The sequence below is a fragment of the Loxodonta africana genome, chromosome 24 (assembly GCF_030014295.1).
Source record: "Loxodonta africana isolate mLoxAfr1 chromosome 24, mLoxAfr1.hap2, whole genome shotgun sequence".
NCBI lineage: Eukaryota > Metazoa > Chordata > Mammalia > Proboscidea > Elephantidae > Loxodonta > Loxodonta africana.
This window is the reverse complement of record NC_087365.1, coordinates 63,242,236-63,269,247: the sequence shown is the minus strand read 5'-3', so window position 1 is coordinate 63,269,247 and position 27,012 is coordinate 63,242,236. Positions and strand designations below refer to the sequence as shown.

Below are 27,012 nucleotides of genomic sequence, written 5' to 3'. Positions count from 1 at the left end.
CTGTGGGAAATCTTTATCTAAAGTTAGGAACTGAGATCTACTCCTGCTACAGGTTTGAAAAGATCTGGGGGAGTAGAAGCTGGCTGATGACTTTGTGGGCCCTGGAGCTCTTCTTTTGCCGGAGTTTGGGGGAGGAGTGGGGTGTACTCCTGTCTGAACCGGGCGGGGCTGCTTGGATGGTGCTTTGTGGAGCTGCAGTGGTTTACACACACATTTGCTTTAAGTGAAGTGGAGATTTTTCAAATGAAGTTTGAAGGAAGTCTGGTTAATTAGCAGCTCACCCTGAGTGGTAGAGGAGATTCCATTGACGGAAGGCTCCCTCTTGCATTCTGCCTTCAGGTTCATTGACCTGCCTGCCTGGAGCAGGGGTACCCTTGGCGAAAGCAGAGCCAGGCAGGTGGAGGAGGCCTGTGTGGCACTGGTAATGAGGCCTGGAGGTGTCATGGTGGCACCAGCTAGCAGTTGCAGCCAGGGACATGTGGTGGGCAGCTGGGTGGGCAGGCTGGCTGGAGAGGCCTCCCAAGAGGGCAGGTGCCAGGTGTTCACTGAGAGCTTGGGCACTGCAGTGCCCCACTGTGCTGCTACACAGTCACACTCTCTGTCCTCTGGTTCCACGGTGGCCCTCATTTGGTGCCGGAACCCAAGGAGCAGGTACTTGTTGGGGATGTACAGGTGCCCAGGAGCCGCTCCTGGTGGTGTCTTTGATCTCAGGCAAACTTCTCAAAGTACAACCTCCACACAGAAAAGCTCACCCTGTAGACCATCGTCACAGGATGAGCTCACCTGTGGAGCTGCTCAGGTCCCTCCCACCTGTGTCATTGCCTCCTCAAGATGGTGCAGTGCGTTCCAGCCCACAGGAAGGCTTTGCTGCTCAGACAGTTCTGCAGGGACCCTCTGTGTGTAGGGGGATGGGTCCCTGCGGGGCTGAGCTGCACGTGTTCTGAGCTGTGGAGAGATTGCCCTCTTCTGTGCTCTGCAGCCAGGTTCGTGTGCTCTTTTCCCACACCTACACCCCTGTTCTGCTGTTCATCTTGTTGGTCATCTGCTGTGTTTGCCTGCCGTCCTTTTATGCATAACAAGCCGTCTTCTGGAAGGCTGGGGCCCCTGGGCTTTCCTTCTTGCCCAGTTCTCCGTAGGTGTAGCTGGTGGATCTGCGGGAGCCCTTTAGGTAATACACAGAAATGAGCTGTTTGACTTGAGTGTGTTGTACACATCTCGCCTTCCCAAGGTCTGTCTGTTTCTGTTTATCCTGGTAAAATATATATAACAAAACATTGGCCACTTCAGCCATTTTTCCACGTACAATTCAGTGACGTTAATTACATTCGTGATGTTGTATAACCATCATCACTGTCAGTTCCCAGAGTTTTCATCACCCTTCACAGGGGCTCAGTGCCGCCCAGGCCGTGGCTCTGCCTTGCTCTCTCCTGCCCCTGGGAGTCGCTAGTAAACTTGATCTCTGTGCGCTTGCCGGTTGTGGGTATTTCGTGTAAACGGAACCGTACGATGTTCGTCCCTCATGTCCGGCATCTTTTCCTCAGCGTGATGTTTCCAGTGTTGAGCCATACTGTAACCTGGATCAGAACGTCATTCTCTTTCTGGCTAGATCTGATCCCACGCGTGGCAGTGCCACATCTTATTTCTCCCTTCATCCACTGGTAGATACCTGGAGCATTTCTGCCTTTTGGCAGTGAATGGTGCTGCAGTGAACATTGGTGCACAAGTATTTGTTTGAATATCTGTTTTCATTTCTTTTAGGTCTATACCCAGGAGTGAGATTGTTGAGTCACGTGGTAATTCTGTGTTTAACTTTTTTAGGAACCAGGTTTTCTCATTTAAAAAAAAATTTTGTTTATGGTGTTTTTATTCTACATAAAAAAAATTTAAGGCAAACTTTTCAGTGCTTTTGCGTTTTCTGTCACATGAAAAAGACTTTGAGATGAGTTTAAAACTGTTTCTCCTTTTTACACTTCATGGTTTCTCTTTACATTTGCGTTTTGAGTCGTCTGTCATTTACCTTCATGGAAGAGCGGGGCTGGACCATCGTGGTTTTTCCCTTTCTGAAATGCTACATTTTCTGATAGTTTCTGTGACCATGTGAAATCGTTATAATGGAAGAAAAATAGCTTCATTAAAGGAAGACATGGAGTGTAGGATTTTGGCTTCAACACTCAATGCTGCCACGCCTCTGTCCTGCTGTTTCCCTTGCCACGTGCTCTGCCAGCCGCTAAGACTGCGCGGAGAACCACCTGCTTCTGGGGGGGCAGCCTGGTGACGGCCAGCCACCATCCCTGACCTGCCGCAGCGCTACGATGTTTCAGCTGAAAGTGCAGCAGAGAGCCCACTCATGGGCTGATAGGACACTTCCAAGTGCACTGTGCGCTGCCTATGGGCTGACATTTGCCTCTCTGTTCCTGGTTTTCCAGGGGCGACCTGACGGAGGACAACATGGAGACCGAGAACGCCGCAGCAGCTGCAGCTGCAGCCTTCACAGCCTCCTCGCATCTCAAGGATGCTGTCTTAGGTAGGAAGCTTGCCTCCCCTGTGGCCACCACAGGGCAGGCAGCCCCAGAGCTGACTCGTCCTGAGCCAGGAGGCTTCTCAGGGTGGGTAGGTGACAGCTGGAGATCAGGGAGCCTCTCATCCTTTCATTGGAATTTGAAAGCCACCGCTGTTGGTGGGGCCCTTAGCTAGGGGGAGACCCAGCGTATAGGCTCTACGAGCTGCAACTCCACCTTTCTGCCCTGCAGCCCTGTCCCTGGCAAGTGAAAGAGGGCCACCCCAACTCTGCAACCCTTGCTTCTTGTGGGGATTTTGTCATCTTCTCTCTGCTTCTGTATCTGTTCTGCCATCAGTGAGCAGAAGCAAAAATTCTTTTTAACAGCTTTGATATTTTTCTGTTGCTTAAGATGAAGGGCCCTACCGATAAAAGCAAACATCTTACCGTTGAGCCAATTCTGACTCCTAGTGACCCTATAGGGCAGAGTAACACTGCCCCATGGAGTTTTCAAGGCTATAAATCTCTACGGAAGCAGATTGCCACATCTTTCTCCTGTAGAGTGGCTGGTGAGTTTGAACTGCACATATCATTTGGTTAGCAGCCGAGCGCTTAACTGTTGCACCACCAGAGCTCTCCTGAAGGTCCCTAGAACACAGTAATACCTTAAAAATAAGTTTCCCTGTAATTATTTTGGAGCCCTGGTGGTGCAGTGGTTAAGAGCTTGGCTGCTAACCAAAAGGTCAGTGTTTGAATCCACCAGCCACCCCTTAGAAATACTGTGGGGCAGTTCTTCAAGTAAACAATTGATTCTGTTTCCTTAACTGGCTCCGCGGTAGAATCATACTTAAATGAAATTGTATTATTACTTCCCTAGTATTTGCTAAGTGGGTTTTGTGAGTGAGAATCTGCCAGGAACAGTGTCTACCCAGTGGGAAGCAAGGTTGTCTGGCCACCGTCTGGCCCTGTCCATCTCTGGGTCTGTGTTTTAATTTTTGGTTGCTGGGTTGGTGGCTGTTTTTCTGTTTTTGTGGGAAATAATTTGGAGAGGTCGTAACTGATTTTTCTTTCCCTGTCGACACCTGTGAGAAGTGAAGATGGCTGAAGAGGATGAGAGCCTGGAGGCCGAGGTGGTATACCCCATCACCTGTGGAGACAGCAGGGCCAATCTTATCTGGAGGAAGTTTGTGTGCCCCGGCATCAATGTGAAGTGTGTCCAGGTGAGGGTGTATGGCAGTAGCCGGCTGCAGGAGCAGGGGCACTGGCTGTGCAGCGTGCACTGGGAGGCCAGCAGAGTGGGACTCTGTTCCCTGTGGCCCGAGTGCTCTGGACTCGGCAGACAGGAGCCACGTGTGCAGGGAGACCTCGAACAGGGGAGGTACCGGAACGAGCCCTCAGGATGGGCAGGGCTGTGGCCTGTTTCACGGTGAGGAAACGCGTTGGGGAGCAGTGACTTTTGCCTCCTGGATGAAATAATGGGAGCGAGCTGGGATGCAGGCTCGCCCCCCAGGGAGGCCAAATAAGAGGGACACTCTGAGAAGACCCAGCCAGGGGCAGTGAGGGGGTGAGCTGGAAAGGTATTCTCCTGGCAACATGATAGATCAGGTGCCTGGCTCACCTTGTGCCAAAAACAGCTAAAAATGCCAGTTAAATGCTTTTATAATGGATCTTCTAGATGCCTTCATAAACTGGCAAAAAAGGAAGGACTCCTCAGGCCCAGGGGCAGAGTGCAGGTGGGTGGCAGGTGAGACAGCCATGGTCCTGAGGGTCTTTGGCTCAGTTTCCTTGGCCTTGCAGGCTGAGAGTCAGCAGACCAAGCCTGGGGGTTACCCAAGGTCTGTGTGTTGGGGGTCGATTGTGCCCCATAAAGCTGGTACCTCTAGAGGGCTAACCCTCAGTGTAGGGGTGAAGTACTGACTTCCTCCCAGCTCCACCCTAGCCCCTGGGAGCACAAGACAAAATCCCACCTCAACGTGTAGTGCTGTGAGGGAGAGGAAGGGCTCTCGAGAATTCACATGTGGTCCATGAGGTATAACAAACCTCAGGCTGAGTGCTCAGTTGTGAGTGGTTCCTGCAGTCAGGTCCCCCAGGAGCTCATCTTTAACCCAAGTCTCTTATTTCCACAAAGTTCCAAGACAGGGCACAGTTCACAGTAAGACAAGCGAACAGGAACACCAGATACATAAAGACAGGGAACCCGAGTGAGTGGAAACAGGAACATGGGCAGCCAACACTCCCAGTGTGAGAATTTTAAGACACAAAATATGAAATCATTTTGTGTAGTTTATTTCAAGAAATCAAAGAGAGGCTTGGACATGAGTAAAGCATAAACAGATTAGAAAAAAAACGCAACTTCTACAAGTGGGCATAGAGTTACAGACTAAACGCAGTTCCTGGAAGTGAGGATCAGGTTAAAGACTAAACGTGTAACTCCTAGAAGTGAGAGTAGAGTTAAAAACTTAGTGGGTGGGTGTTGCAGCAGATTAGACACAGCCGAGGAGACCGTTTGTGAACTGGAAGATAGAACTAAGGAAAATAATCTAGAGTACAGTCCACAGAAATAAAAAGATAGAAAACAGAAGCTAAAAATCACAGAGAAAAGCATGAGAGGGTCCAGGGCATCTATTTGCATTCTGGAAGGAGAGAAAAGAGAGAGGCTGAAAGCTTTCATAATCGGGGAAAGATATTAGTCCCCAGATTCAAGAGACCTAAAAATCCCAACCTAGGTAAATAAAAAGAAATCTACCTACGTTTCAAAAGTGTAGAGGTGCCGACTCGAAGAGATTCCCACCGGCTACATCTGGGATAGCTTGAGCCTCAAAATATGTCATGACAGTAGGTGGTCATAACGCAGACACAATGAGAATCTACGAGTCCAGGCCTGCTGCAGCATGTTTCACGTCATTGGTTTATAGCAAGTAAACAAGGAGAAGGAAAGCTCTCAAGTTCGTATGCCAGCTACCAAACACAGGAGGAGGGCGAGATTATAAAGTCCTCCGTGGATGCACCGGCCCAGTCAGTGAGAGATAGGTGAGGAACACCAATTTGACTTGGCCTCAGAGCATCCCCCGTGAGCTGCTACTTAACTACAAAGGGGAAAACAGTTACGTTGCAGTGGGGAAGCTTAGCAGGTCTCTGACTAGTTGGTCTGCATCGCAGCAGCAGCCCTGAGACAAGCCACTGTTGTGCCTCCCAGCACAGCGGGCGGGGTTCTGTGGCTTCCTGCTAAAACGCGTGACCTGAATCTAGTCAGGGGAGCGTGTCAGACAGGTGCAAACGAAGGGACATCCTGCAGAGTGGCTGGCCCACATCTTCAGAAAGGAGAAGGCGGAGCCAGGCGGAGGGGCTGTCTGGGCAAGAGGAGACTCGAGACAGGACGGCTACACGCAGCACAGTGTCGGTCATATTCTGTACCAAGGAAAAGATGGCTGTAAAGGCTGTCATTGGGACAATCATGATAACTTAACAACCGTTTCCTGGTTTTGAGAATTGTGAGGTGGTTAGGACAGTCCTTAATACATTTGATATACTTAAGGGTACAGCAGCTTGCTGTATCCAGAGTACTCTTAACAGTTCAGAAATGAATAACATGCACGTACACACAGACGTGATGGAGAGCAGTAATGCGAGGAGAGGAGAGTGTGAACAGTTGGTGCGCTGGGTAAAGGGAATCCTATCAGGCTCCTTTGCACTATTCTTGCAGTTACTCTAAGTTTGAAATCATGTCAAAACAGTTTCAATCAAACAAAAGAGAAATTTGCCGTGAATCACATCACAGTGCAACTGCAGACCCGGCAGGTATGGGAGCACCGGGGCGTGGCGCTGTCCCCAGTGGAGGAGAGACCGCCACCTTGTGCCACCGGGGCAGTCCACTCTAAGATTAGTGGGAAGTTAAAATGTTCCGGACAGGAGTTGGCCAGCAGCAAACCACCCCAAAAGGGCATTCCTCGGAGCTATTTCAGGATGCAAGGAAGTGACTCCCAGAGAGAAGTTTTGAGATGGTGACGGCATGAGGAGGAGAGAAAGTGGAAAATGTGAGCTTACTGAACAGAAGACTGGAACACTAGCAGTGCTGCCACGGGAGGCTGTGGAAGAGACGGCACACTGCAGTGGGCAGGAGGGATGCGCAGACCTGTGTGTACTCTGGACTCAGCACTAAGCGGGTCTTCTGGTGTACAGTCACCTCAGAGAGCCCACGGCTGCCCCCAGTAGAGGGATGTGAGGAGTGACGTGTCCATCAAATGGGTGCCAGGAAGGAAGGGGGTGGACAAGGTGCAGAAGAGGTGGGTGAGGAGATCGAGAGTGCACAACACGGGGTGGAGGTGGGCCTCCAGGTGAGCAGGAAGAGGGCCCAGGCTGGGGGTGGCAGAGGGGACGGAGGGGCGTCTGCATGCGGGTAGAGGTGTCTTCTGAATCCCAAGACCTGGCCTTACGGCTCCCTCTCCCCACCGCCCCCCCCCCCAGTCAGCTGAATGAGGGGACCAGCAGCTTCTTGGACTCCATCCTGGTGTGAGATGGAACAGGGAAGGGAAGGGTGCAGACGCACGAGGTATTAGGAGAACCCTCGAACCTAGAAGGGCTCCCCAGACCAGGAACACTTGCGCTGAGCAGAGCCTGGTCTTGGGGGTGAGATACAAGAGCTGGGTGCTCCGTGCTGTGACAGCCAGCTGATCTTGTGGTGGAACTAACCACAGTCAGAGGGTGCCCTGAGAGGGGAGGGGCAGCAAGAGCAGAAGCCTGGGGGCTGCTGGGCGAGGATCAGGCTGTGCTCTGCAGGGCTGGAGCTGAGACCCACCTCGGCCTGGAGGCATCTCCCCTTATCCCTGTGCAGCAGAGCTCGCTCACAGCCAGGCCGACCCTGAGCCCCTGCCTGGCACAGCAGCCTCACGATCAGCTGGTGTTTTCCTTTCTGCCGAGACCCAGTGATTCAGTCACTGCATCCTGTTTGTTTTCTGGGTAAAGGCAGTCTTATTTTCACTCTTTGGTTCCAGTCACTGCTGTTTAACAAGATTGAAAAGGATATTTTATTTTCTGAGGTTGTATGAGCTTTAAGATAGGGTGAAGCTAGCAAGCCCAGAACAGCCTGAGTGGGGTGGGTGACGAACACAAATCACAGATGGTTGAGGAACGGGGCAAGGAGTGTGCACAGCTGATTCTAGATGCTTGTGTCACATCGTTTACTCGTGGAGTGTGTGCACCTGGTGTTTGTGGCAGGTGTTTCAGAGGAAAGGTGTCCCACCTGGGGGCCAGGAGCCATGTGCCTTCTGACTAGTATAGTCACCTCGTGTCCCGTCCACTTGGCGTGCTTCCCCTACCAGACTCGGGGGCGGTGCCCTGTCCCCATTGCTGAGGTACAGCACCTTGATTTTTACAACTGGCAGGGCACTAGTGCCCCTCCCCAGCCACCATGCACAATGGGGCAACTCCTCTTTTACCTGGAACATCTCTCTTGATGACTCTGGTGCTCTTCCTGGGCAGGGCGCCCACCCGGAATGGGGAACACGAGGGTGCTGCCACGGTCTCTTCTGTGCCCAGGCTCCAGCCAGACCTCACACAGGTGTTGTGCTTCCTCCGCAGTACGACGAACATGTCATCAGCCCAAAGGAGTTCGTCCACCTGGCCGGGAAGTCCACCCTGAAGGACTGGAAGCGGGCCATCCGCATGAATGGCATCATGCTCCGGTGGGTTTGTGTGGCTGGCGCTGCTGGTCTTTGGTCTGGGCCTCGGGGCTGAGGCACCTGAACATGGTGAATGCTGGCGGGTGGCCACCTTCCTGAGTGGCCACATGGCACCTACCCTGGGCAGCATGCGGCACACGCGACAGCTCAGACCTTCAGAATTTTTTGCCACATCTTTTAATTTCCAGAGACTCTACCTGGAGGCACCTGTGGCTCTTTCCCTATTAAAACACATCCCACGTACGCGGTGTCGAATGGTGGCCCAACACAGATTCAGTCACTTAGCATGGCCTTTGACACTCTTCTTTATTTTTGCCTCTTACTAATCTTTCAGGGCCTTGGTGGCTCAGTGGTTAAGAGCTTTGCTGTTAACTAAAGAGTTGGCAGTTCAAATCCACCACCCACTCCTTGGAAACCTCATAGGGGGATTCTAAATCTGTCCTATAGGGCCGCTGTGAGTCAGAATTGACTCGATGGCATCGGGTTTGTTTTTTGGTGATTATTGCTATTTACTGAAGTATCTGTACAAAATGTGTACATTGTATATGAGCAACTCAGTGGATTTTCCCAAAGTGATTCCAGACCCAAAGAGGTGACCAGCAGCTCTCACACCCCCCACAGAGGGCCCTTTTTCGCCAGCCCTCCCAGCATAGCTTCCCCTCCCAGTCCTTGGGATGCCGTCCTCTAGTGAGATGCCCTTGGGGGCTGACGCAGACCAGGTTGGTGTGAGAGAGGGGACCCAGAGACATGTGGGGCCCCGTGGGCTGGGCCCAGTGGTCCTAGCGAGGCAGGAAGAGCTGAAGATGCTCATCTCCCGCAGGCTCCACGACGACCTTTCCCTGGGGCCTGGTCTCATCAGAACTTCCCTCCCTTTCCTGGCCAGCGGACAAACCGTGGGGGGACTGCCTGGTCATCTCTAGGTCAGAGTGTGCTGTGACCTGCCCGTTTTCCTCCTCGCCACAGGAAGATCATGGACTCTGGGGAGCTGGACTTCTTCCAGCACGACAAAGTCTGCTCCAACACCTGCCGCAGCACCAAGATTGACCTATCAGGGGCCCGCGTGTCCCTGAGCAGCCCAGCGTCAGCTGAGTACATCCCGCTCACACCAGCTGCGGCAGACGGTATGTGCCCTGCCATGTGCTGTGTGCCCTGCACCCAGCTTTACCCAGAGTTGGCAGAGCTCCCACCACCCCAGCCACCTCGGTGCTGGCCTGCTTCCTCTCTGCCACGGGAGGTCCTGCCCCCAGGTGGCATGGCACTTGGTAGTGTGGCCCCATTCTCTCATATTCGGTGGGATGTGTGCATGTATGTGTGGTCACGGTGTGCGTGTGTGGGGTCTTGTCTGTGTGCACCTGCATGCATTTGGTCACGTTTGTGTACACGCATGTATGGTCGCGGTGTGTGTATGGGGATGTATATGTGGTTATGGGGTTGCGTTTGTGCACATGTTCATATGGTTGTGGGGTGTGTGTGCACGCGTGCACGCATTTGTGTGGTCATGGGATGTGTATGGGCAGGCATATGGTCACAATGTATGTGTGTGCATGTGGTTGGGTGGGTATACACGTATGTGTGGTCATGATGTGTGCGCATGTATGGTCATGGTGTGTGTGGGCATGTGTATGTGGAGCTCATGGGGTGTTGATTATATATGCGTATGGTCACAGCGTGTGCATGCTTGAGCGTGTGTGTGGTCATGAGGTGTGGATGTGGTCATGGTGAGTGTGTAGGCATGTGTATTTGTGGTTTTGGGGGTGTGTGTCCATGGCGTATGTATGTCACAGGGTGTGCAGGTGTGTGTGGTCATGGGATGTGTCCATGTATGTGGTCAAGGGGTGTGCATGTGTGTGGGCAGTGTGTGCAGTTACGGGGTGTGTGTGTGTGCATATGTATGTGGTCACGGGGTGCGTGCGTATGTATGTGGTCACGGGGTGCGTGCGTATGTATGTGGTCACGGGGCGTGCGTGTGCATATGTATGTAGTCATGGGGTGTATGTGTATATGTAGTCACGGGGTGAGTGCATGTTTATCACATGTATGTGTGGTCATGGGGTGTGTTTATGTGGTCACGGTGTGTGCATGTGCACATGCGTGTGGTCACGGTGTGTGTATGCACACGTCACGGGGTATGTGTGCATGCACGTGTGGTCACGGGGTGTGCATGTGTGTGCATGTATGTGTGGTTATGGAGTGTGCGTGTGGGCACATGCATGTGTGGTTGTGGTGTGCGTGTATGTGGGCACGTTTGGTCATGGGGTGTGTGTGTGGGCACATATGTGGTAACGGTGTGTGTGTGTGTGTGCGCGTATGCATATGTGTGGCTTTCTGCTTATGTGGTGTTCTCTGAGCATCATGCCACCAGGTGTGGGCTCGCGTGTGTGTGATGTTCCTCTAGGTTGGAATCTCAGCTCTTATTCACAGGAGGAGTAAGTGTACTTGGAATCCTCTCAAGCCTTGTGAATAGAGGAAATCTTTTTAAAACTGAAGTTAGAGTGGAGTGGAATTCGCAGCTTCTGGGTCATGTGACCTGGTGATCTCTGGTGACGCTATTTGCATTGCTCCTAAGCTGTCCCTTGTACTTGTGTGTACTTGTGGTGCCGGGGCTGGACTTGTGCCCTGCATGACCAACCCTAGCGTCCGTGACTGGCCCAGGCAGTGGCTGTCGAGGGTCGTGGCCCGTATCTGGGAAAGGGGAGGTACCGGGCCAGGGGCCGATCTTCCCCCTAAAGCCATCTTCACATCTGTGTGAGCAGCGGGTAGTGCAGTGTCGGGTCTGACCTTCAGTCCCTCCCAAGAAGTTGCCTTAACACTCCAGTGGCTCGCAGTGGAGGGGCTGGCCTGGTCGGCCTGCTGCAGGCTGACCCTTTTCGTGTTTGGCGGGTGAAGTTGGGAGCGATTGTAGGAGGCTTCTCATTCCGGGATGAGGCTTACACGTGCTTCCCGTGTGGTTGCAGTGAATGGCTCTCCCGCGACCATCACGTTCGAGACCTGCGAGGACCCTGGAGACTGGACCACATCAATCGGGGGTATGCTGCCTGCCCGTGACATCTGCTGAGGGGGTGGGGGTGCCCCAGAGTACCCTGTCTGTGAGGAGATGGGGTTCCCTGGGGTGGGGTCTTTGCATGGAGAAGGACCTTTCTGCCAAGACGGGCGCTTGTGGCCCTCCTGCTCAGGGGAATGCCAGTGTTTGCTGGGCCTCTGTGCCTGCTCTGGAACCTTCCTTCTTGGCAGCCCCACCAACGGCAATGTGGTGCCCGCTTCCAGGCTCTGGAGTGGGGCCTCCATCAGTCCTCCCCTGTGCTGGGGCCAGGGTTGGGTGGTACCCTGCACAAGGCCTCTGCCCACTAAGCCTGCCTTGCCTCCACAGATGACACGTTCGCCTTCTGGCGGGGACTAAAGGATGCAGGGCTGCTGGACGAGGTCATCCAGGAGTTCCACCAAGAGCTGGCGGGGACCATGAGGGGCCTGCAGCAGCGTGTCCAGAACCCCCCACTGCAGCTCCGAGGTGAGGCCCGCGACCAGCCCACGGGTCCAGTAGTACAAGAGAGTGACCCTTTGAAGGATCCTGCTGGTGGGTCTCAGACTGGCCAGCTGCACCCCACAGAGGCAGGCCCTGTCCTGGGGTCCTGGGCCCCTCTGGGGTCTCCTGACTTCACTGTTTGTCTGCTCCTCTAAGATGCAGTCCTCCTCAACAACATCGTGCAGAATTTTGGGATGCTGGACCTGGTGAAGAAGGTGCTGGCCAGTCATAAGTGCCAGATGGACCGGTCCCGAGAGCAGTATGCCCGTGACCTGGCAGGTAGGGGCCTGTGATGGGGCAGTAGGGAGTGAATTGACCACCATTTGGCACCGCTCCAGGTGACCAGGTGATAGGCACTGGGCTGGGATTCAGGGGCCTGGGAGCTTACCTCTGGGCTGTGTGTCCACACACATTTCTGAGGCACAGCCACACAGGGGACCTTTCCTTGGAGAGCCATGGGAATTAAGAGCCCTGAACCAAGGAGAGATCCTGCGAGAGCACACAGTTGGCATGAAGGAAAAACACTGAGAAAATTGAAATGACATGGCAGGTTGCTCTTGCTCACTGGCACTCCTGCAGTGAACCAAGTGCTGTTCACAAGGGAGAATTAGAAACGTGAATAAGACCAGCTCTGACCCCCCCAAGAGCTCTCCTCCCTGTGATGGTCCTCGTTTCTTCCTGTGTGATGGTGGGGTGCATGTATGTGTGTGTGCATATGCGTGGTCACGAGGTGCATGCGTGTGCCTGTAATTGTGTGCACATATGTGTAATCACGAGGTGCTTGTATGTGGTCGTGGGGTGCATGCGTGTGTGTGCATGTATGTGTGGTCACGGTGCATTTGTGCGTGCACGTGTGATCATAGGGTGCATGTGTGCATACGTGTGTGTGGTCACAGGGTATGTGTGTTCATGTATGTGTGGTCACTGGGTATGCACGCATGTGTGGGTGTGTGATCATGATGTGAGACAGGCTCGTCGCACGTGCTGTTCCTCACGTCGTTTTTCTCTCAGCACGTCACTTGCAGCTCTCAGGACAAAATTGCTCTTGTGACTGAATGTTCCATCGCAAACAGGGAGAGCCTGTGGGTACAGTGTGGCTGCCTTGGGGGCACACTCCTGCTCACCCCGCCCTACTGTGGATGCCTTCTGTCCTGATCTCCCTCTGTCTTCCACCTTGACCACCCTCTGCCCTGCCCACCATCCACCTGCCCGCACTCTCCCCTGCCTGCCCACCCACCCTAGCTGCTCTCTGCCCTGGCCATCTTGACCCGACCTGCCTTCTGCCGCCAACCTTTCTCTGTCCTGACCGCTCGCTGTCCTGCAGCTCTGGAGCAGCAATGTGACGAGCACCGGAAGCGGGCCAAGGAGCTGAAGCACAAGTCCCAGCACCTGAGCAATGTGCTCATGACGCTGACACCCGTGGCCCTGCCACCGCCTGTGAAGCGGCCCCGGCTGGCGCGTGCCACGTCAGGGCCAGCTGCCATTGCCTCCCAGGTGCTGGCGCCGTCGGCACAGATTGCCCTCGCCCAGGGTGTGCCCGTCTCCCAGCTGGCCAGCGTGCCGCTCAGCAAAGTGGTGTCTGCCCTGCCTGCCCCTGCCCTGAGCAAGGGCCCCCTGCAGGCCCCGCCTGCCAGTGCCCCAGCCTCCCCGCTGCTGGGAGGCTACACGGTACTAGCCTCCTCAGGCGCCACCTTCCCCAGCGCCGTGGAGGTACACCCGGACGCATCGAGCCTCACGGTCTTGAGCACGGCTGCCCTGCAGGATGGCAGCACGGTGGTCAAAGTGGTGAGCCCACTGCAGCTGCTCACGCTGCCCAGCCTGGGCCCCACCATGCAGAACATGGCCCAGCTGTCCCCTGGAGGCGGCACGATTGTGACAGTGCCCACAGGGGCCGTCGAGGGCACCATGGCCACCCCAGGGCCCGAGGAGCACACAGCCACCATTGAGGTGGCCGCCATGGCAGAGGACCACGAGCAGAAGTAGTGGATGTGGCCAGCCCTCTTGTGGGCAGACAGGCCGCCTCTCCTGGTGCACAGGTGCTGGTGTACGCAGCGGCAGTGGGGGTCAGGGTCACCGAGGGCTGCTGAACCAAAGAGAGGAAATGCCAAAAGAGAAGTCAGGAAGAGAAAAGGTGCACAGACACCATCTTGTGAGCTCGGTCTGCAAGGCCCAAATCCTCCCCTTTTTCTTGGGAAATATATTTTTCCCCCTGTTGCTTATTAATGCTGTTTACACGTGGGCTTCAGCAGACCCAGCAGGAGGCGCCAAGCAGGAGGATGAGGGATGGGCAGGTGGCAGCTGGGCCAGGAGTGGAGCCCTGAGCTCTGCACAGCCCTAGCAGCACTGCCCCGCTGGGCCCCATGGGGCCTGAGCCGGCCAGGGAAGGGACTATATGACACATGTCTTGGGAACCGAGCCCAAGTGTGGACACTGGATCCTATGGATTTGGTTCTTCCCTGTCTGTCGGCTGCAGTGTGGCAAGGTGTCCTCCACTCTGAGGACCCCTGTGGCCAGCAGGGCCCTATGTGCTCAGGGCCTGGGGCCGTGACCCCAACAGAAAGCTGTGGGATGCGCCTCCGTCCACCACTGCACAGAAACTGTATTTTTAAGTGAATTTCTTAGGCTTTTAGGAAGAGTGAAAACATATGCATTGTCGACCAAAACCATGCTGAGTGCCTCCCGCCCTTGTCCCTCTGGCCTCACGTGCTGTAGGGAGCAGTCTCGGTGCTGGACCCTCAGGTGCCAGGCGAGCTCTGAGGTGGGAGCTCTGTTTCTCTGCTCGCCCGCTGCCCTGAGCTGGGCCTCCCGGGCGTCATCAACAGAGCCAGTAGGAGGTGGAGGGTTCAGGTGGCACAGTGCCCCCTCAGACCTGGGGAGGCCCTGGGGTCATGCTGCCATCTGGCTGAACTCCAGAGCCAGGGCGGCAGGGTCTGCGTAGTGGTTGTACTCCTGAGTGGCATGGCTTTCTGCCTCACAGCCCTTCAGCGCCTTTCCTGCTGGGTGGTGAGGCGGGGGACACATTGGGGAGCAGCAAGTTTTACTGAGAACCCAGGTCTTGTGCTGTTTCCACAGCATGTTGTGGCCACTGGCCATTGGGACAGGCCCAATGCCCCATCTCATGGCTTTGCAGGGTGGTGTGACAGTCACCCTGCACACGAGGTTGTCCTGTTGCCTGTGGCAATCTGGCGTTCATCATCTGTCCATCTTCCCGTCATCCATCCTTGCATCCACCTGTCCCGCCAAGTGTTCCAGACCTGTGTCAGCCTGCCTTGTGACCCAGGCCCTGTCCCCCATGTCAGGCTACTGAAGTTTTGCCTTTTTTGTTTGTTTCTGTTACATTTTTGTCTTTGTTTTCATAGGTCAGGTGGTGTCAGGGTGCTGTTTACTTGACTTGGTTATGTACATGTTCATTTCCTAAAACTCAGTTTTACCGGACTCGAGAATCCTGTTACGTGTGGTCCCAGGCCCTGTAAGGCGACGGGTCTGCTGCCCCTCCCCTGCGCCCGCAGCATACACCAGCTCAGACCATGTTAAAAACCGTGCTGCAAATAAAGATGCTTCTCACCCTTGGAACTCTCCCTTGTCACACTCCGACAACCTTGTTTTCTAGACCTGACATGCTGCTGACGCTGGGTTTTAGGTGGAGCATGGGTTAGCCTCACTTCCTCTTTTAAGAGCCAGGTTGGGGTCCTTTTCTGCTCCTGGCCCTTAGGCCATTGAGGCATTGGGAGTTAACATCAGCACCAAAGGCACGCCAGAGGCGAGTGTTGGGGTTGACCCTGAGTGATACGTCCCTGCCCCAGTGCACTGGGAGGTCCTGGCAGCATGCCCTGAGGCCCCGGGGGCAGGTTCTGTCCTGCCAAAGGGGTGCAGGTCTGGTGGCTCCACCACCCCAAGGAGCCCACCCTCAGCTGAGCAGGACGCCAGTAAGCCTCCGACAGTCTGGGTCCCTGGGTCTGGGCCCCTCCTTCCCTGTCTCTCCCTTCCCTTCTTCTGCAACCCCTAGAGTCCCAGCTGGCGCAGGCTGGCCAAGACTCAGGAGGAGCCTTTGGGAGCATGTATAGAAGACGGGTTTGACGTTGCATATGAGGTGGGATGGCATTAGGGTTTGCAGAGTGAGCCCCCCTTCTCAGAGCCTGCTCCAAGGCCGCGAACAGGCAGGGCCGCGAGCAGGCAGTGCTCCGAGCCACTTTGTACACCGTTTTGCTAGTATCTTGGCATTTTGGTTTCAAATAAAAGTGTATTTCCTAACCGGTGTCTGCCTCTTGCAATGGAAGAGTGATGTGGAGCAGGTTCAGTCTGCGCGTCAGCTACTAGGCATCCCGGCGTCTGCACTCAGGCCTGCAGCGGCTCCTTGGACAACAGAAGATTCTTGAGAAAGTGGGGGCCACTGGGGCCCTAAGACCCACCCAGGTTTCCAGAGGCCTACACAGGACACGGTGTCAGTGGCCTTCCCCACTTATTCTCCTGGGGTGTTTCTCTTGTCTGTGAGTGCTCCCAGGCTTTACTCTGATGTCGGGAATGGTGGTGGTCTTGACTCTCATCAGAGTCCCTGGGTCCCGAGGCTGGAAACCCGGGTGCTGTTCTGTGCCATGTGCCTGTTCCCTCTTAATCTGGTGCAGACGGCAAAGAGGCTGAGAGGGAGGGACAGAGCCAGGATTCAAACCCCGGCTCAGAGCAGGAGCACTCTGCCAAGAGGCATCTGTGAGTGTGACAAACTCCAAGGCTTGAGGTCCTGGGCCAGCCGCAGACTGGTCAAGGGCAGCTCCCAGGAAGTGACCTAGCAACTGGTTGGACACTGTCCTCTCCAGAGACTGGAATGACAGGGAAGGAGCAGATGTGAGGGGGAAGACAAGCAAGAGTTCTGTTTTGGACCCCACAGATCTAAGGTGCCTGCAGACATCCTGAGGGAGCTGGTGGATGTCCTGGGGAAGTGGGGGAGGCTGGCTGTGTCCCAGTACAGATGCGGGGGAGGGGCACATCTCGTGTTTGCAGCTCCTGGTGCTGTATGCTGTCTAGGAAGTGCACTGCGGGGCTTCAGGGTGTCCAGTACGCCCACCCCACTCTCCAGCCACCACCCCCCAAGGAGGGCCTCTGCAGGGTGGCTCCTCTGTGGCCTCTGTGAGGCTCCTCTAGGCCAGTGGTCCTGGTCCGCACACCTTGGGCTGGACTGCATGTCCTGGAAGAGCAGCCAGGAGAAGCGAAACAGGCCCTAGGCAGGGAGAGTATGCTGAGGGCCCATCAAGCTGAAACTGGGCGGGGCAGAGGGGAAGCTTATATGGGGGGCCCCTTTATCCCTGGGCCCAGGCAAGGCCAGTCTCACTCCACCCTCTGACCTGTTGCTTTGATCACTGAAGCAAACTGATGGTCAAAGGGCATGCCGTCCCTGGCCTGAGTGTCCCTGGGTGGCTGCTGACAGGAGAGCACTGCTGTCCTGAGGCTGGAGGCGGGCACCCTGGCAGGTGACTGGGAATGCCTCCCCATCTCTGGGCTGGCCAAAGGCTTGCTGGGAGGTGGCACACTGGCGTCCTCAGAGAAAGTGCCAAGAAGCAAACTCACCGCATTTTCTGGGCTAGCCCTGGGCTCCAGTGGGGATAACTGGTCTTCGGATTTGAGAATTTGAGTAGCTTCAGCAAATGAGTGTGGACCAGGATATCCAGGTTGTGTCAGCTCTTGGTGGTGCCTGACCAGCTTGAAGCAGAGGGCGCTGGTCAGGGAGGGCCTGTGGTGGCTTCGTTTGGCCTCTCCGCTCCCAGGACTCACGCTTGGTCCTCCGGCCTTGAGTCTGTGCCCTCTCCCAAATTTCCTCTCCAGCCCCTCACACAGGTCCCTGCCCTCCCCGTCTTCAAGCCTGTCTCCTATCTCAGTAGGGGACATGCTACGAGCTCAGATAGAAACCCCGGAGACGTCTTTGCTTCCCACTCCAGGCTGTGGTCAGTAGTGAGCATTCCACCCAGATGGCTCCATGGTATCTTCCCGCTGTCTCTGTCACCTCTTGGTGGGCTCACCACCAGTTCCCATTGGGATTGCCTTCCTGCTGGCCTCGCTGCTTCCTTACCATGCAGCCGCCCGTTTTATCTAAAACCCAAGTCAGACCGTGCCACTCCCCTGTGAATACCTCCTGGACCCTGCTGTCCTCTCTCTACTTGGGTCTCAAAGCCTCCTGTCCCATCTGAATCATGACTCTCGCTGTGGAATTTGGTGACACGTCTGTGTCCTGGACCAGATCAGTTTTTGTAAACAGCCATGTGCTTGAAAATAAGTGTATCGCTGCGTTTATCTTTGGATGAACGTAGATCCAACACTGGTTAGGTTTTACAAACATTTCTATGCTCTTACTAATTTTTTTGGTCAGCCTGATCCTAGCAATTTCTGAGAGAGGTGAGTTGCAGTCTCCCTCTTGGACAGTGAATTTGTTCAAGTTAAATCATTGTCATTCTGTCATTATTTGCTTTATGTGTTTTGAGGTTAGGTTATTCGGTATATACAAGTTCATGATTGATACAGCTTCTTGGTTAGTGCTTTTCAAACAGCTGGGAACACATTCGTGGGCCGTGAAACTAATTTTGATGGTTGCGACAAGCGTTTTCGTAAAAATGGAGGAACAGAATAGGAAGTTCAGAGTGCGTTGCATGTAGCAAAGATAGTGTTTTGGGAAACTTTAGTTACAGATACTGGTCAAAAAAGTTTGAAAAACACTGTTTCGGGGGGATTCCCTCTTTAAGTAGCGATCCTTCTTAGTTCTGTTTATGTTTGTTTGCTTAGTTTTTGTTGCCCTAAATTCTGGTTTGATATTAATATTGCTATGTCATCATTTATTTGTTTGGTACATGCCTGGCATTTTGTTTTCCCTTTTTTTTTTTTTTTTTATTTTTAACCATATTGTGTCTTTGTATTTTGGTGTTTCTCTTGCAAGTAGCAAATAGGTGTATTAGCTTCCTCCTTTTAAAATCCAATCTTTGAATGTAACCAATGTCACTGAACAATTTCTGTAGAAATTGTTAAACGGGAACCTAAACTGCTGTGTAAACCTTTGCCGAAAACACAATAAAATAACTGCTAAAAAAAAAATCATGTATGTGAGATCAAATGGTCAACTACTACGTTCAAACAAAGATGAAATGTAAGCGGGCAATGAAAATAGGTTAATGGAAATGGAACAACCAGAATGGAAATAACGAGAATGTTTATGCGTTGTAAAGAATGTAACCAGAGTCACTGGACAATTTATGTAGAAATTGCTAAACGGGAACCTAAACTGCTGTGTATACCTTCACCAAAAAAAAAGTATTATTTCTGTAAAAAAAAATCCAATCTCTGATTCTCAGCCTTTTAATTGGATACAGTCCATTTATGTTTATTGTAATTACTGATTTATTCAGATTCATGTTTCTTATTAAGTTCTTTGATAGACTGAAGTATTGGTGAGGAATTTTCTCGAGTTGTGTTTTCTTCTAGGTTAGACTCTGCCTTTTTTTGTTCCCTTTGTTTCTCCTGCAGTGCGAACAACCTCTTGACTGTCTTCTACTGTGCAGTGGCTTTGAAACATGTCTGCAGATTCTGTGGCACTCCCCTTGAATCTGAGCTGGCCTTGGTGACTCACTCATAATGAATAGAATGTGGCAGAGTGGTGCTGCATGCCTTCTGAGGCTAGATTAGGAAAAGGTGATACAGCTTCCTGATTGGTCGTCTCTGTCTCTGTGTCTCTGTCTCTCACTCTCTCCATCTCTTTGTCTCTGTCTCTCACAGCTTGCTCCTCTGGAGCCTGAGCTACCATGCTGGACAGATCACACAGTGATAGAGACAGATGCTCAAGGAGCCCCCATAGTTCCGATCCAGCCCTTGGAGTCTTCCCGGCCCAGGTGCCAGATGTGGGATTGAGGAGTTTTTGGGTGACTCCAGCCCCAGACTTCGAGTCTCCCAGATGAGGTCATCCCTGCTGTGTCCTGGCCTGTAGCATGCATGAGCATAATTAATGGTTGTTTGATACTTGAGGGAAACCCTGGTGGCGTAATGGTTAAGTGCTACGGCTGCTAACCAAAGGGTCAGCAGTTCAAATCCGCCAGGCACTCCTTGGAAACTCTATGGGGCAGTTCTACTTTGTCCTATAGGGTCGCTATGAGTCGGAATCGACTTGATGGCACTGGGTTTGGTTTGGTTTTTGGTTTTTTATACTTGAGTTTCTGGGTAATTTGTTACGCAGCTGCAATAACTGGGACATCGTGTATCTATGGCCAGCTTCTTTCTCCCAAGGCACACGTGAAGGTCGGCCTTGCAGGGCCGCCTGAGGGGCTGGATCTGGGGGGAGGAGCTGCGCTGAGTGCCTTCCTATCTGTAGGGACAACTGAGGCTGGACACCCTTCTGCCCTGGTGGGGTTTCCATGGGCCAAGACCTCACAGATTTCCAGATCGATTCTATGCAGTTTTCTCTGCGCTGTGAGGGTCTGATGAGTTTGTGCAGGCTTCTGGTTTCTGCCCTGAGCCTGGGTAGGAATCCTGTTTGGTGGGTAGGGTGGGCTGTGTCCCAGGCACTGGTAGAGCCCATGTAAGCCCTGGGTCCCTGGCCTGGCAGCCCCATGTGGGCTCTGGACTCTATACCAGTGATGGATGGGGGCGGGCGGCACCTCTGGTTCAAAAACTAGCCAGAGGATAATACCCAGCTTCTAAGGCCTGCATTAGCTCAAGAATTCCTGAGGGCTACTCCCTTTGCCCCACTCACCACTCCCCAGGTGTTCCTTCTTCATTGTGACATCTGGTGAAGGGTCTCGTTTGTGTCTGAGCTCTGCAACGCAGTGAACACATTTGTATAAACATGCTTCACACACACAGACACACATTTATTTCGCTAAAATTTATGCATTGAGGTAAAATGTGCTTATAGTGATTTCCAGTCAGCCCTGATTTCTATAACGTTTGTGTCTGTTCTTGGACTTCATGTATTTAATGTATGGAATCATACGTTAAATTTTCTTTTGTGTCTGGCTTCTTTCACTCCACATGATGTTTTATGATTTATCTATGCTCTTGTATATACCAGTTGTGGTGGTGGTTTGGTTGTTTGTTTGTTTCCTGAAGAGTATGTCGTTACATGAATATGCCACAACGTGTTTACCAAGGCACCTGATGGTGGACCTCTGAGTTGTTTCTAGCTTGGGGGTACTATGAATAAAGCTGCTGTGCTAGTCCAGGTACAAGTCTCTGTGTGGACGTGTGCTTTCCTGTCTCCTGGGCAGCTACCTAGGAGTGGAATTGCTGTGGTGTATGGTGAGTGCACATTTTTTTTTTTTTTATCAGAAATGACCGAATTGTTTTCCAAAGTGGTGGCACGATATTGTGCTGCCAGCAATGATGTGTGAGAGCACTGGTTGCTCCACATCCTTGCCAGCAATTGGTATGGTCAGCCTTAAATTCAGCCGTTCTATTTCATTTTTTAAATTTATCGTGGTAAAATATATAAAAGTTGCCATTTTAACTATTTTTAAGTGTACAATTCAGTGACATTAATTACATTCATCATGTTGTACAACCATCACCTCTAGCTATTTCCAAAACTGTTTAATCGCCCCAAACAGAAACTTAGTACCCCTTAAAGCAGTAACTCCCTATTCCCCCTTGCCCCTGGTAACCACTAAGAAAACTTTGATCTCTGTACATTCGCCTATTCTAATGATTTCATCTAAGTGGGATCATATGATATTTGTCCTTTGTGTTGGACTTATTACACTCAGCGTAAAATTTTCAAGGTTCGTCCATATTACAGCACGTATCAGCACTTCATTTCTTATTATGGCTGAATAGCACACCATTGTATGTATATACCACATCTTGTTTATCTGTTCCTCTGTTGATGGGCTCTTGAATTGTTTCCACCTTTTGGCCGTTGTGAATAGTGCTTCGTTGAACATGGGTGCACAACTGTCTGTTTGAGTCCCTGCTTTCAAATCTTTTGGGTACTGTTATGGATTGAATTTTGTTCCCCAAAAATACCTGTCAGTTTGGCTTCTTCATGATTCCCAGTGTTGTATGATTATAATTTCATCATTTGATGAAATTTTTCTATGTGTTGTAAATCCTGTCACTGCGATGGATTAGCAGCAGTTATATTGATGAGATCTACAAGATTAGATAGTGTCTTAATCCAATCTCTTTTGAGATATAAAAGAGAGAAGTGAGCAGAAAGACAGGGGACCTCATACCACCAAGAAGGCAACTCTGGGAGCAGAGTGTGTCCTTTGGACCCGAGGTTCCTGTGCTGAGAAGTTCCTTGACCAGAGGAAGATTGATGACAAGGACCTTCCTCCAGAGCCGGCAGAGAGAAAGCCTCTCCTGGAGCAGACGCCCTGAATTAGGACTTCTAGCCTATTAGACTTGAGAGAATAAATTTTGTTAAAGCCGTCCACTTGTGGCATTTCTGCCATAGCAGCACTAGATGACTAAGACAGGTGTATACCCAGGAGTAGAACTGCTGGCTTATATGGTAATTCTGGGAGTCCCTGGGGGGCACAAATGGTTAAGTGCTCAACTATTAGCTGGAAGGTTGGTAGTTCAAACCCATCCAGAAGTTCCTCAGAAGATAGGTCTGGTGATCTGCTTCTGAAAGGTCACAGCCTTGAAAACTCTGACGCTTCACACACATGGGGTCACCACGAGTCAGAGTCAACTTGAGGGCAATTGACAACAAGGTAATTAATTCTATGTTTAAGTTTTTGAGGAACTGCCAAACTTTTCCACAGCGGCTGTACCGATTTACATCCCACCAGCAGTGGGTGAGGGTTCCAGCTTCTCCACATCCTCGTCAGCACTTGTTTTCTCTCTCCCTCTCTCTCTTTTTTTTTTTTTATAATAGCCATCCTAGTGGGGGAGAAGTGCTATCTTGTGCCTCGGTGAGTCGGTGAGTTTTGATTTGCATTTTCCCAATGGCTAATGTCCTGAGCACCTTTTCATGTGCTGTTGGCCATTTGTATATCTTCTTACGTGACATGTCTGTTAAAATATTGTGCTCATTTTTTAAAAACTAGGTTTTTTATGATTGAGTTTTAAGAGTTTTTTTTTTTTTTTTTTAATAATCTGGATACAAGTTCTTCCTCAGATGTGTGTATTTTGAATATTTTCTCTCAGCCGATAGCTGCCTTTTCATTTTCTCACTGGTGTCTTATGAAGAGCAGACATTTTAAGTATTTACAAATCTAGTTAATAATTTTTTAATGTCCTAAGAAATATTTGCTTACTCCAACATTGTGATGACATTCTATGTTTTCTTCTAGAAGCTTTACAGCTTTGGCTTCTATGTTTGGACAATCTATCTTGAATGAATTTTTGTGTGGTGTGAGGTAGCGGTTGTGACTTACGCCTGTCCCCATACGTTTATTCAGTTGTTCTATCACCATTTCCTGAAAAGACTGTCCTCTCCCTGCCTTGGTGTCCTCTTTAGAACACCAGCTGACCAGATAGTATGGGTCTGGACTCTTTGTCGCCCCCTCTGTCCACTCTGACACTTGCAGTTATGTTCTTCCAGCATTCTACATGTTTTGTGAGGCAGGAAGCTTCTGGCATCTCCCCACCCAGCCCCAGTGCCTGCCATGGAGAAAATGTCAGTCATGAATGTTCTTATTACCTCAGCCACTACCGTTTATAGCAGCAGGGTGTCAGCTGGTGTGGGTGGAGGGGTCCAGGGTGAAGGGGAATTGGGCCTGGGGAGGGGGTGGGCATACCCTAGGCACGACAGGTGGGCTGCACATGAGGTCCAGTGGTCAGGAGCGTGGACTTGAGCTTCTGGCGTCAGAAGCTGAGGCTTCCTGCCCTTCTAGCCTGAGTGCGGCCCTCCACCTATCTGGATCTACCCACAATCCCCATTGACAGAGTGACAGAGCCACAGAGGAGGCAGTGGGCACTGACTTGTCACCCCCCCAGGGGACCTCGGTTGACTGAGGGGTGCAGGTGGCCGTTTGTCACTTTGATCTTCACCACCATCATTTCTATCAGCCACACAGGACCAGGTGGTGTCTAGCTCAGGGCCTGGTCTGAGGGCTCCAGGCAGGATCCAGAGAGTCTGAGGACAGAGGTGGTGGTTGTAGGAGGGGCATGGGTAGTGGTAAGACTCCGCACAGACATGCTCAGGGAACGGCACAGGGCGATGGCGGCTAGGAGACGGCGCAGGGGCGGGGGGGGGGCGGTGCAGAGCCTCCCAGAGCAAGGTCAGATTCCCCCTTCCCTGGGTCCCTTCTTCACGAATTTTCCCCCAACCCCCATGGGGATGGACAGTTCCAAGGAGTCCTCATCGCTGCCTCCCCATCAGCTGGGATGCTGATGATACTTGGGATCCCCTCCCACTCATAGACCCCACCTCTTCTCTCTGGGGCAGGGTGTGACCTGGCTGGGGTAAGGAGGTCCCTAGTGCTCATTTGAGGTATTATCAAAGGCTGCTAGGCCAGCTAAGAGGATGAGACCCACCCTCACCGGTGAACTGAGGTCTGTCCTCTTTTCCGGGCTCTGGGGACCTCTGAGTACAGCAGTGACAGTGGGGTGGGGGGGTGTTTGGGGCCTTTCCAGCCAGTGGCGGAGGGGCAGAGGGCAAGGTCTGTGGGGGGTGCCGTATCCCCTGGGGACTTTGGAAACCTTCGAGGAGGTGCAGGCTTGTGGGGCAAGACTGAGCTGAGGGTGTGAGGGGCAGAAACACTGTTCACTTTTTCATTTTGATATTTCAAATGAACTTACACAAAAGTTACAAAAATAGTACAAACACTCCTTATACTTTTGTTTACATTTTGTCCGATGGGTCTTATTGCATAAACTTGCACAATGACATAACACGTGCAGCCAGGAGCCCACGCTGTATGTGGTCCTCACGTCTCCTTAGTCCCCTCCAACCCGGAGTGGGGCCTCAGCCTCTCTGTGGCTTTTTTTTTTTTTTTTTTAATATATATATTAAAGAAATTAGACCTTTAGACGTGATATGAGTTACTCATTTTTTTTTTTCACAGTTTGTACTTGGCTTTTGACTCTATTGATGCAGGTTTTGTTTTGCTTCTTATACAAAAGCTGTTATTTTTGCATGGTTGAATTTATCAATCTTTCATCTTTTGTAGGCAGCACTGTGATGGTAAATGTTTAACAACTGGCTCTCTGGAGGAAAAAAGGGGCCCAATTCCCAGCGTATGTTGATTTCCGTGGTGTAAATATTCCCACCGTGGCTACTTTCAAGTTATGGAACTGAGAGCAGGAGAAGATGCACTTGTTGGCTCCACATACAAGCTGGCTCTGCACAGCCCTGCTCCTAGGGCTGGGTTTCACTGGGAAAAGCCTTCCCCAGCTCCAGCAATACTTAACAAAACAAAAACAAAAAACTACCTTCTTTGCTTCTAGTATCTTTTCATTTCTTTCTGTTTAAATCTTTGATCCATCTGCTCTTGCATTCTGGTTTAAGGTGTTGGGTAAGGATTCTCCCTCCCCACCATTTTGCTTCAAGGTGCTACCCAATGGTTGTCATGAGAATTGTTGAGTAATCCAACTTTCTCTGTAGTCTGGAATGCCACCTTCCATTATCCACCAAACTCCTGTGTGTGCTTCCACCTATTTCTGGACTGTCCATTCTGTCCGTTGACCTGACTACCCTTGTGCCCCAGACCACGCTCTTCTCATTTTAGTAGCTTTACAATGTGTTTTAATATTTGGTAGGATGAGTATCCATTATTATTATTTTTAACTTCCTGCCCATTCTTAATTGTTTGCTATGCTTTTCTATATGAACTTTAAAATTAGGCTATCTGCCCCCCCACCCCATTTTCTTAGTATTGTTGTCAGGAGTGCATTAAGGTCATGGGTAAGTTTATGTGTTGTTAAGTCTCCCTACCCAAGAACGTGGTATTTCATCTGTTTTTTATAGTGTTCTTTTGTGTCTCTCAGGAGCACTTCAGAGTTGTCTCTGCCTGTTTCTTGTTAAGTTTCTTTCTAGGTCTTTTGCCACAGCTATTATTTATGGATTCTTGTCTTCCACTCTGTCATGCAGCTCGATGTTTGTGTGTGTAAAGGCTGTTGGTGTGATTATTCGCAGTGTACCTAGACAACTTCCGACTCAAGTTGCCCCGCCCAACTGGGTGTTGACTTTGGTTTGAAAGAGATGTGTGTCATTGTTTGAGGGACAGTGTGTGTTAGTTATCTATTGCTGTATTAAAAAAATCACCAAAAAACTGAGTGACTGAAAACAACAATAAACCATCATCTCACACACTTGTTACCTCACAGCTGGGAGCAGCTTGGCTGGGTGGTTCAGGCCCGGGGTCTCTCTTGACACTGTGGTATAGCTATTGGTTGGGTCAGCACTTTCTGAGGCTTAATGGGGCTGGAGGATCTGCTTGCAAAATTACTCACACACGTGCCCTACGCGTTGGTGTTGGTTGCTAGTGTGAGGCCTCAGTTCCTCCTGATGTGGGCCTCTCCACAGAGCTGCTTGGGTGTCCTCACAACATGGTGGCTGGTGATCTGGGAGAGCCAGGCAGAAGCTGCAGTGCCTCCTATGACCGGGGCTTGGAGGTCATTCCACTGTGTTCTGTTGGTTACACCACTGGCCTCTTTCAGTGTGGGAGGGCACTACACTCCAGTATAAACGCCAGGAGGCAAGATCACTAAGCAAGGGGAGGATCAGATGTTTGGCCACTGGCTGTCCCCACTATGCCTCAGTTTCCTCATTGTGAATGGGGCTGATGGTGGCACGTGTGACTCTAAGATGTTAGAGATGTCCCCCACTCTTCCTGCTCTGTTCATAAATGTGGAACATTCCGGCTCTCTCTGGGCTCTAGTAGTCCAAACACCTTTGGGACCCTTTTCTTGGAGACTTGGCATGACTGTGGGTTCATCTTCACGCTTGACTATAACCCTCAGAGCTTCCTCAGGTGAAAGCCCTGCAGGCAGGCCTCCGCCTGGCCCAGAAGTGCAGGGGTGCCAATTAGGGAAGGATCCTTGCTCTTGGCCCCTCCCCCTCCCGATCGCCGCCTATCATTCGGTGACCTCCAGTCCGCAGCCCTTCGGCCCTGCTGGGCAGTCCCTTTCCACCTTACCTGCCTGAGGCCTGGCTTCTCCACCCGGTGACGGGCAGGCCGCTGTCAGCAAGCAAGCTTCGGAGCGTCACCTTCCCCAAGTCCAGGGCGTCCGCGTGGGATGCCGGAGCCGGAGGGGCTGGGGGCCTGTGGGGGTCTCATCACTCGGGGACGTGCGTTTGGAGTCGCGGGGCGCGCTCTGCGGCTGCGGGGCGGGAAGACGAGCTGTCACGTAGGGGCGGGGCCGGGGCGGGGCCGGAGGCGACCCAGGCCGCTGGGGGGCGG

At 52.0% G+C, this 27,012-nt stretch overlaps 1 protein-coding gene and 1 long non-coding RNA gene across 6 annotated transcripts in view; one reads left to right on the top strand and one right to left on the bottom strand.

Moving 5' to 3' along the window:
* GMEB2 (glucocorticoid modulatory element binding protein 2) overlaps positions 1 to 15,268 on the top strand; it is a 29,954-nt gene extending 14,686 nt beyond the window's left edge. For 4 of the 5 annotated variants that reach the window (XM_023540809.2, XM_064276354.1, XM_023540811.2 and 1 more), the window contains 8 exons: positions 2,427 to 2,524; positions 3,587 to 3,717; positions 8,075 to 8,178; positions 9,139 to 9,296; positions 11,130 to 11,201; positions 11,543 to 11,680; positions 11,852 to 11,974; positions 13,020 to 15,268. In XM_023540809.2, the coding sequence (XP_023396577.1) occupies positions 2,427 to 2,524; positions 3,587 to 3,717; positions 8,075 to 8,178; positions 9,139 to 9,296; positions 11,130 to 11,201; positions 11,543 to 11,680; positions 11,852 to 11,974; positions 13,020 to 13,678 (1,483 nt within the window). In that variant the 3' untranslated portion in view covers positions 13,679 to 15,268. The remainder of the gene's footprint in view (positions 1 to 2,426; positions 2,525 to 3,586; positions 3,718 to 8,074; positions 8,179 to 9,138; positions 9,297 to 11,129; positions 11,202 to 11,542; positions 11,681 to 11,851; positions 11,975 to 13,019) is intronic. The other variant, XM_003421762.4, reaches the window with a different exon arrangement.
* Positions 15,269 to 18,535: 3,267 nt separating this feature from the next.
* On the bottom strand, positions 18,536 to 26,924 carry LOC135228620 (uncharacterized). Its single transcript, XR_010319334.1, has 2 exons — positions 20,415 to 26,924; positions 18,536 to 19,646 (listed from the first exon to the last, which is right to left on the bottom strand). It is a non-coding gene; the product is annotated as an uncharacterized LOC135228620 (long non-coding RNA).
* Between the last annotated feature and the right edge of the window lie 88 nt (positions 26,925 to 27,012).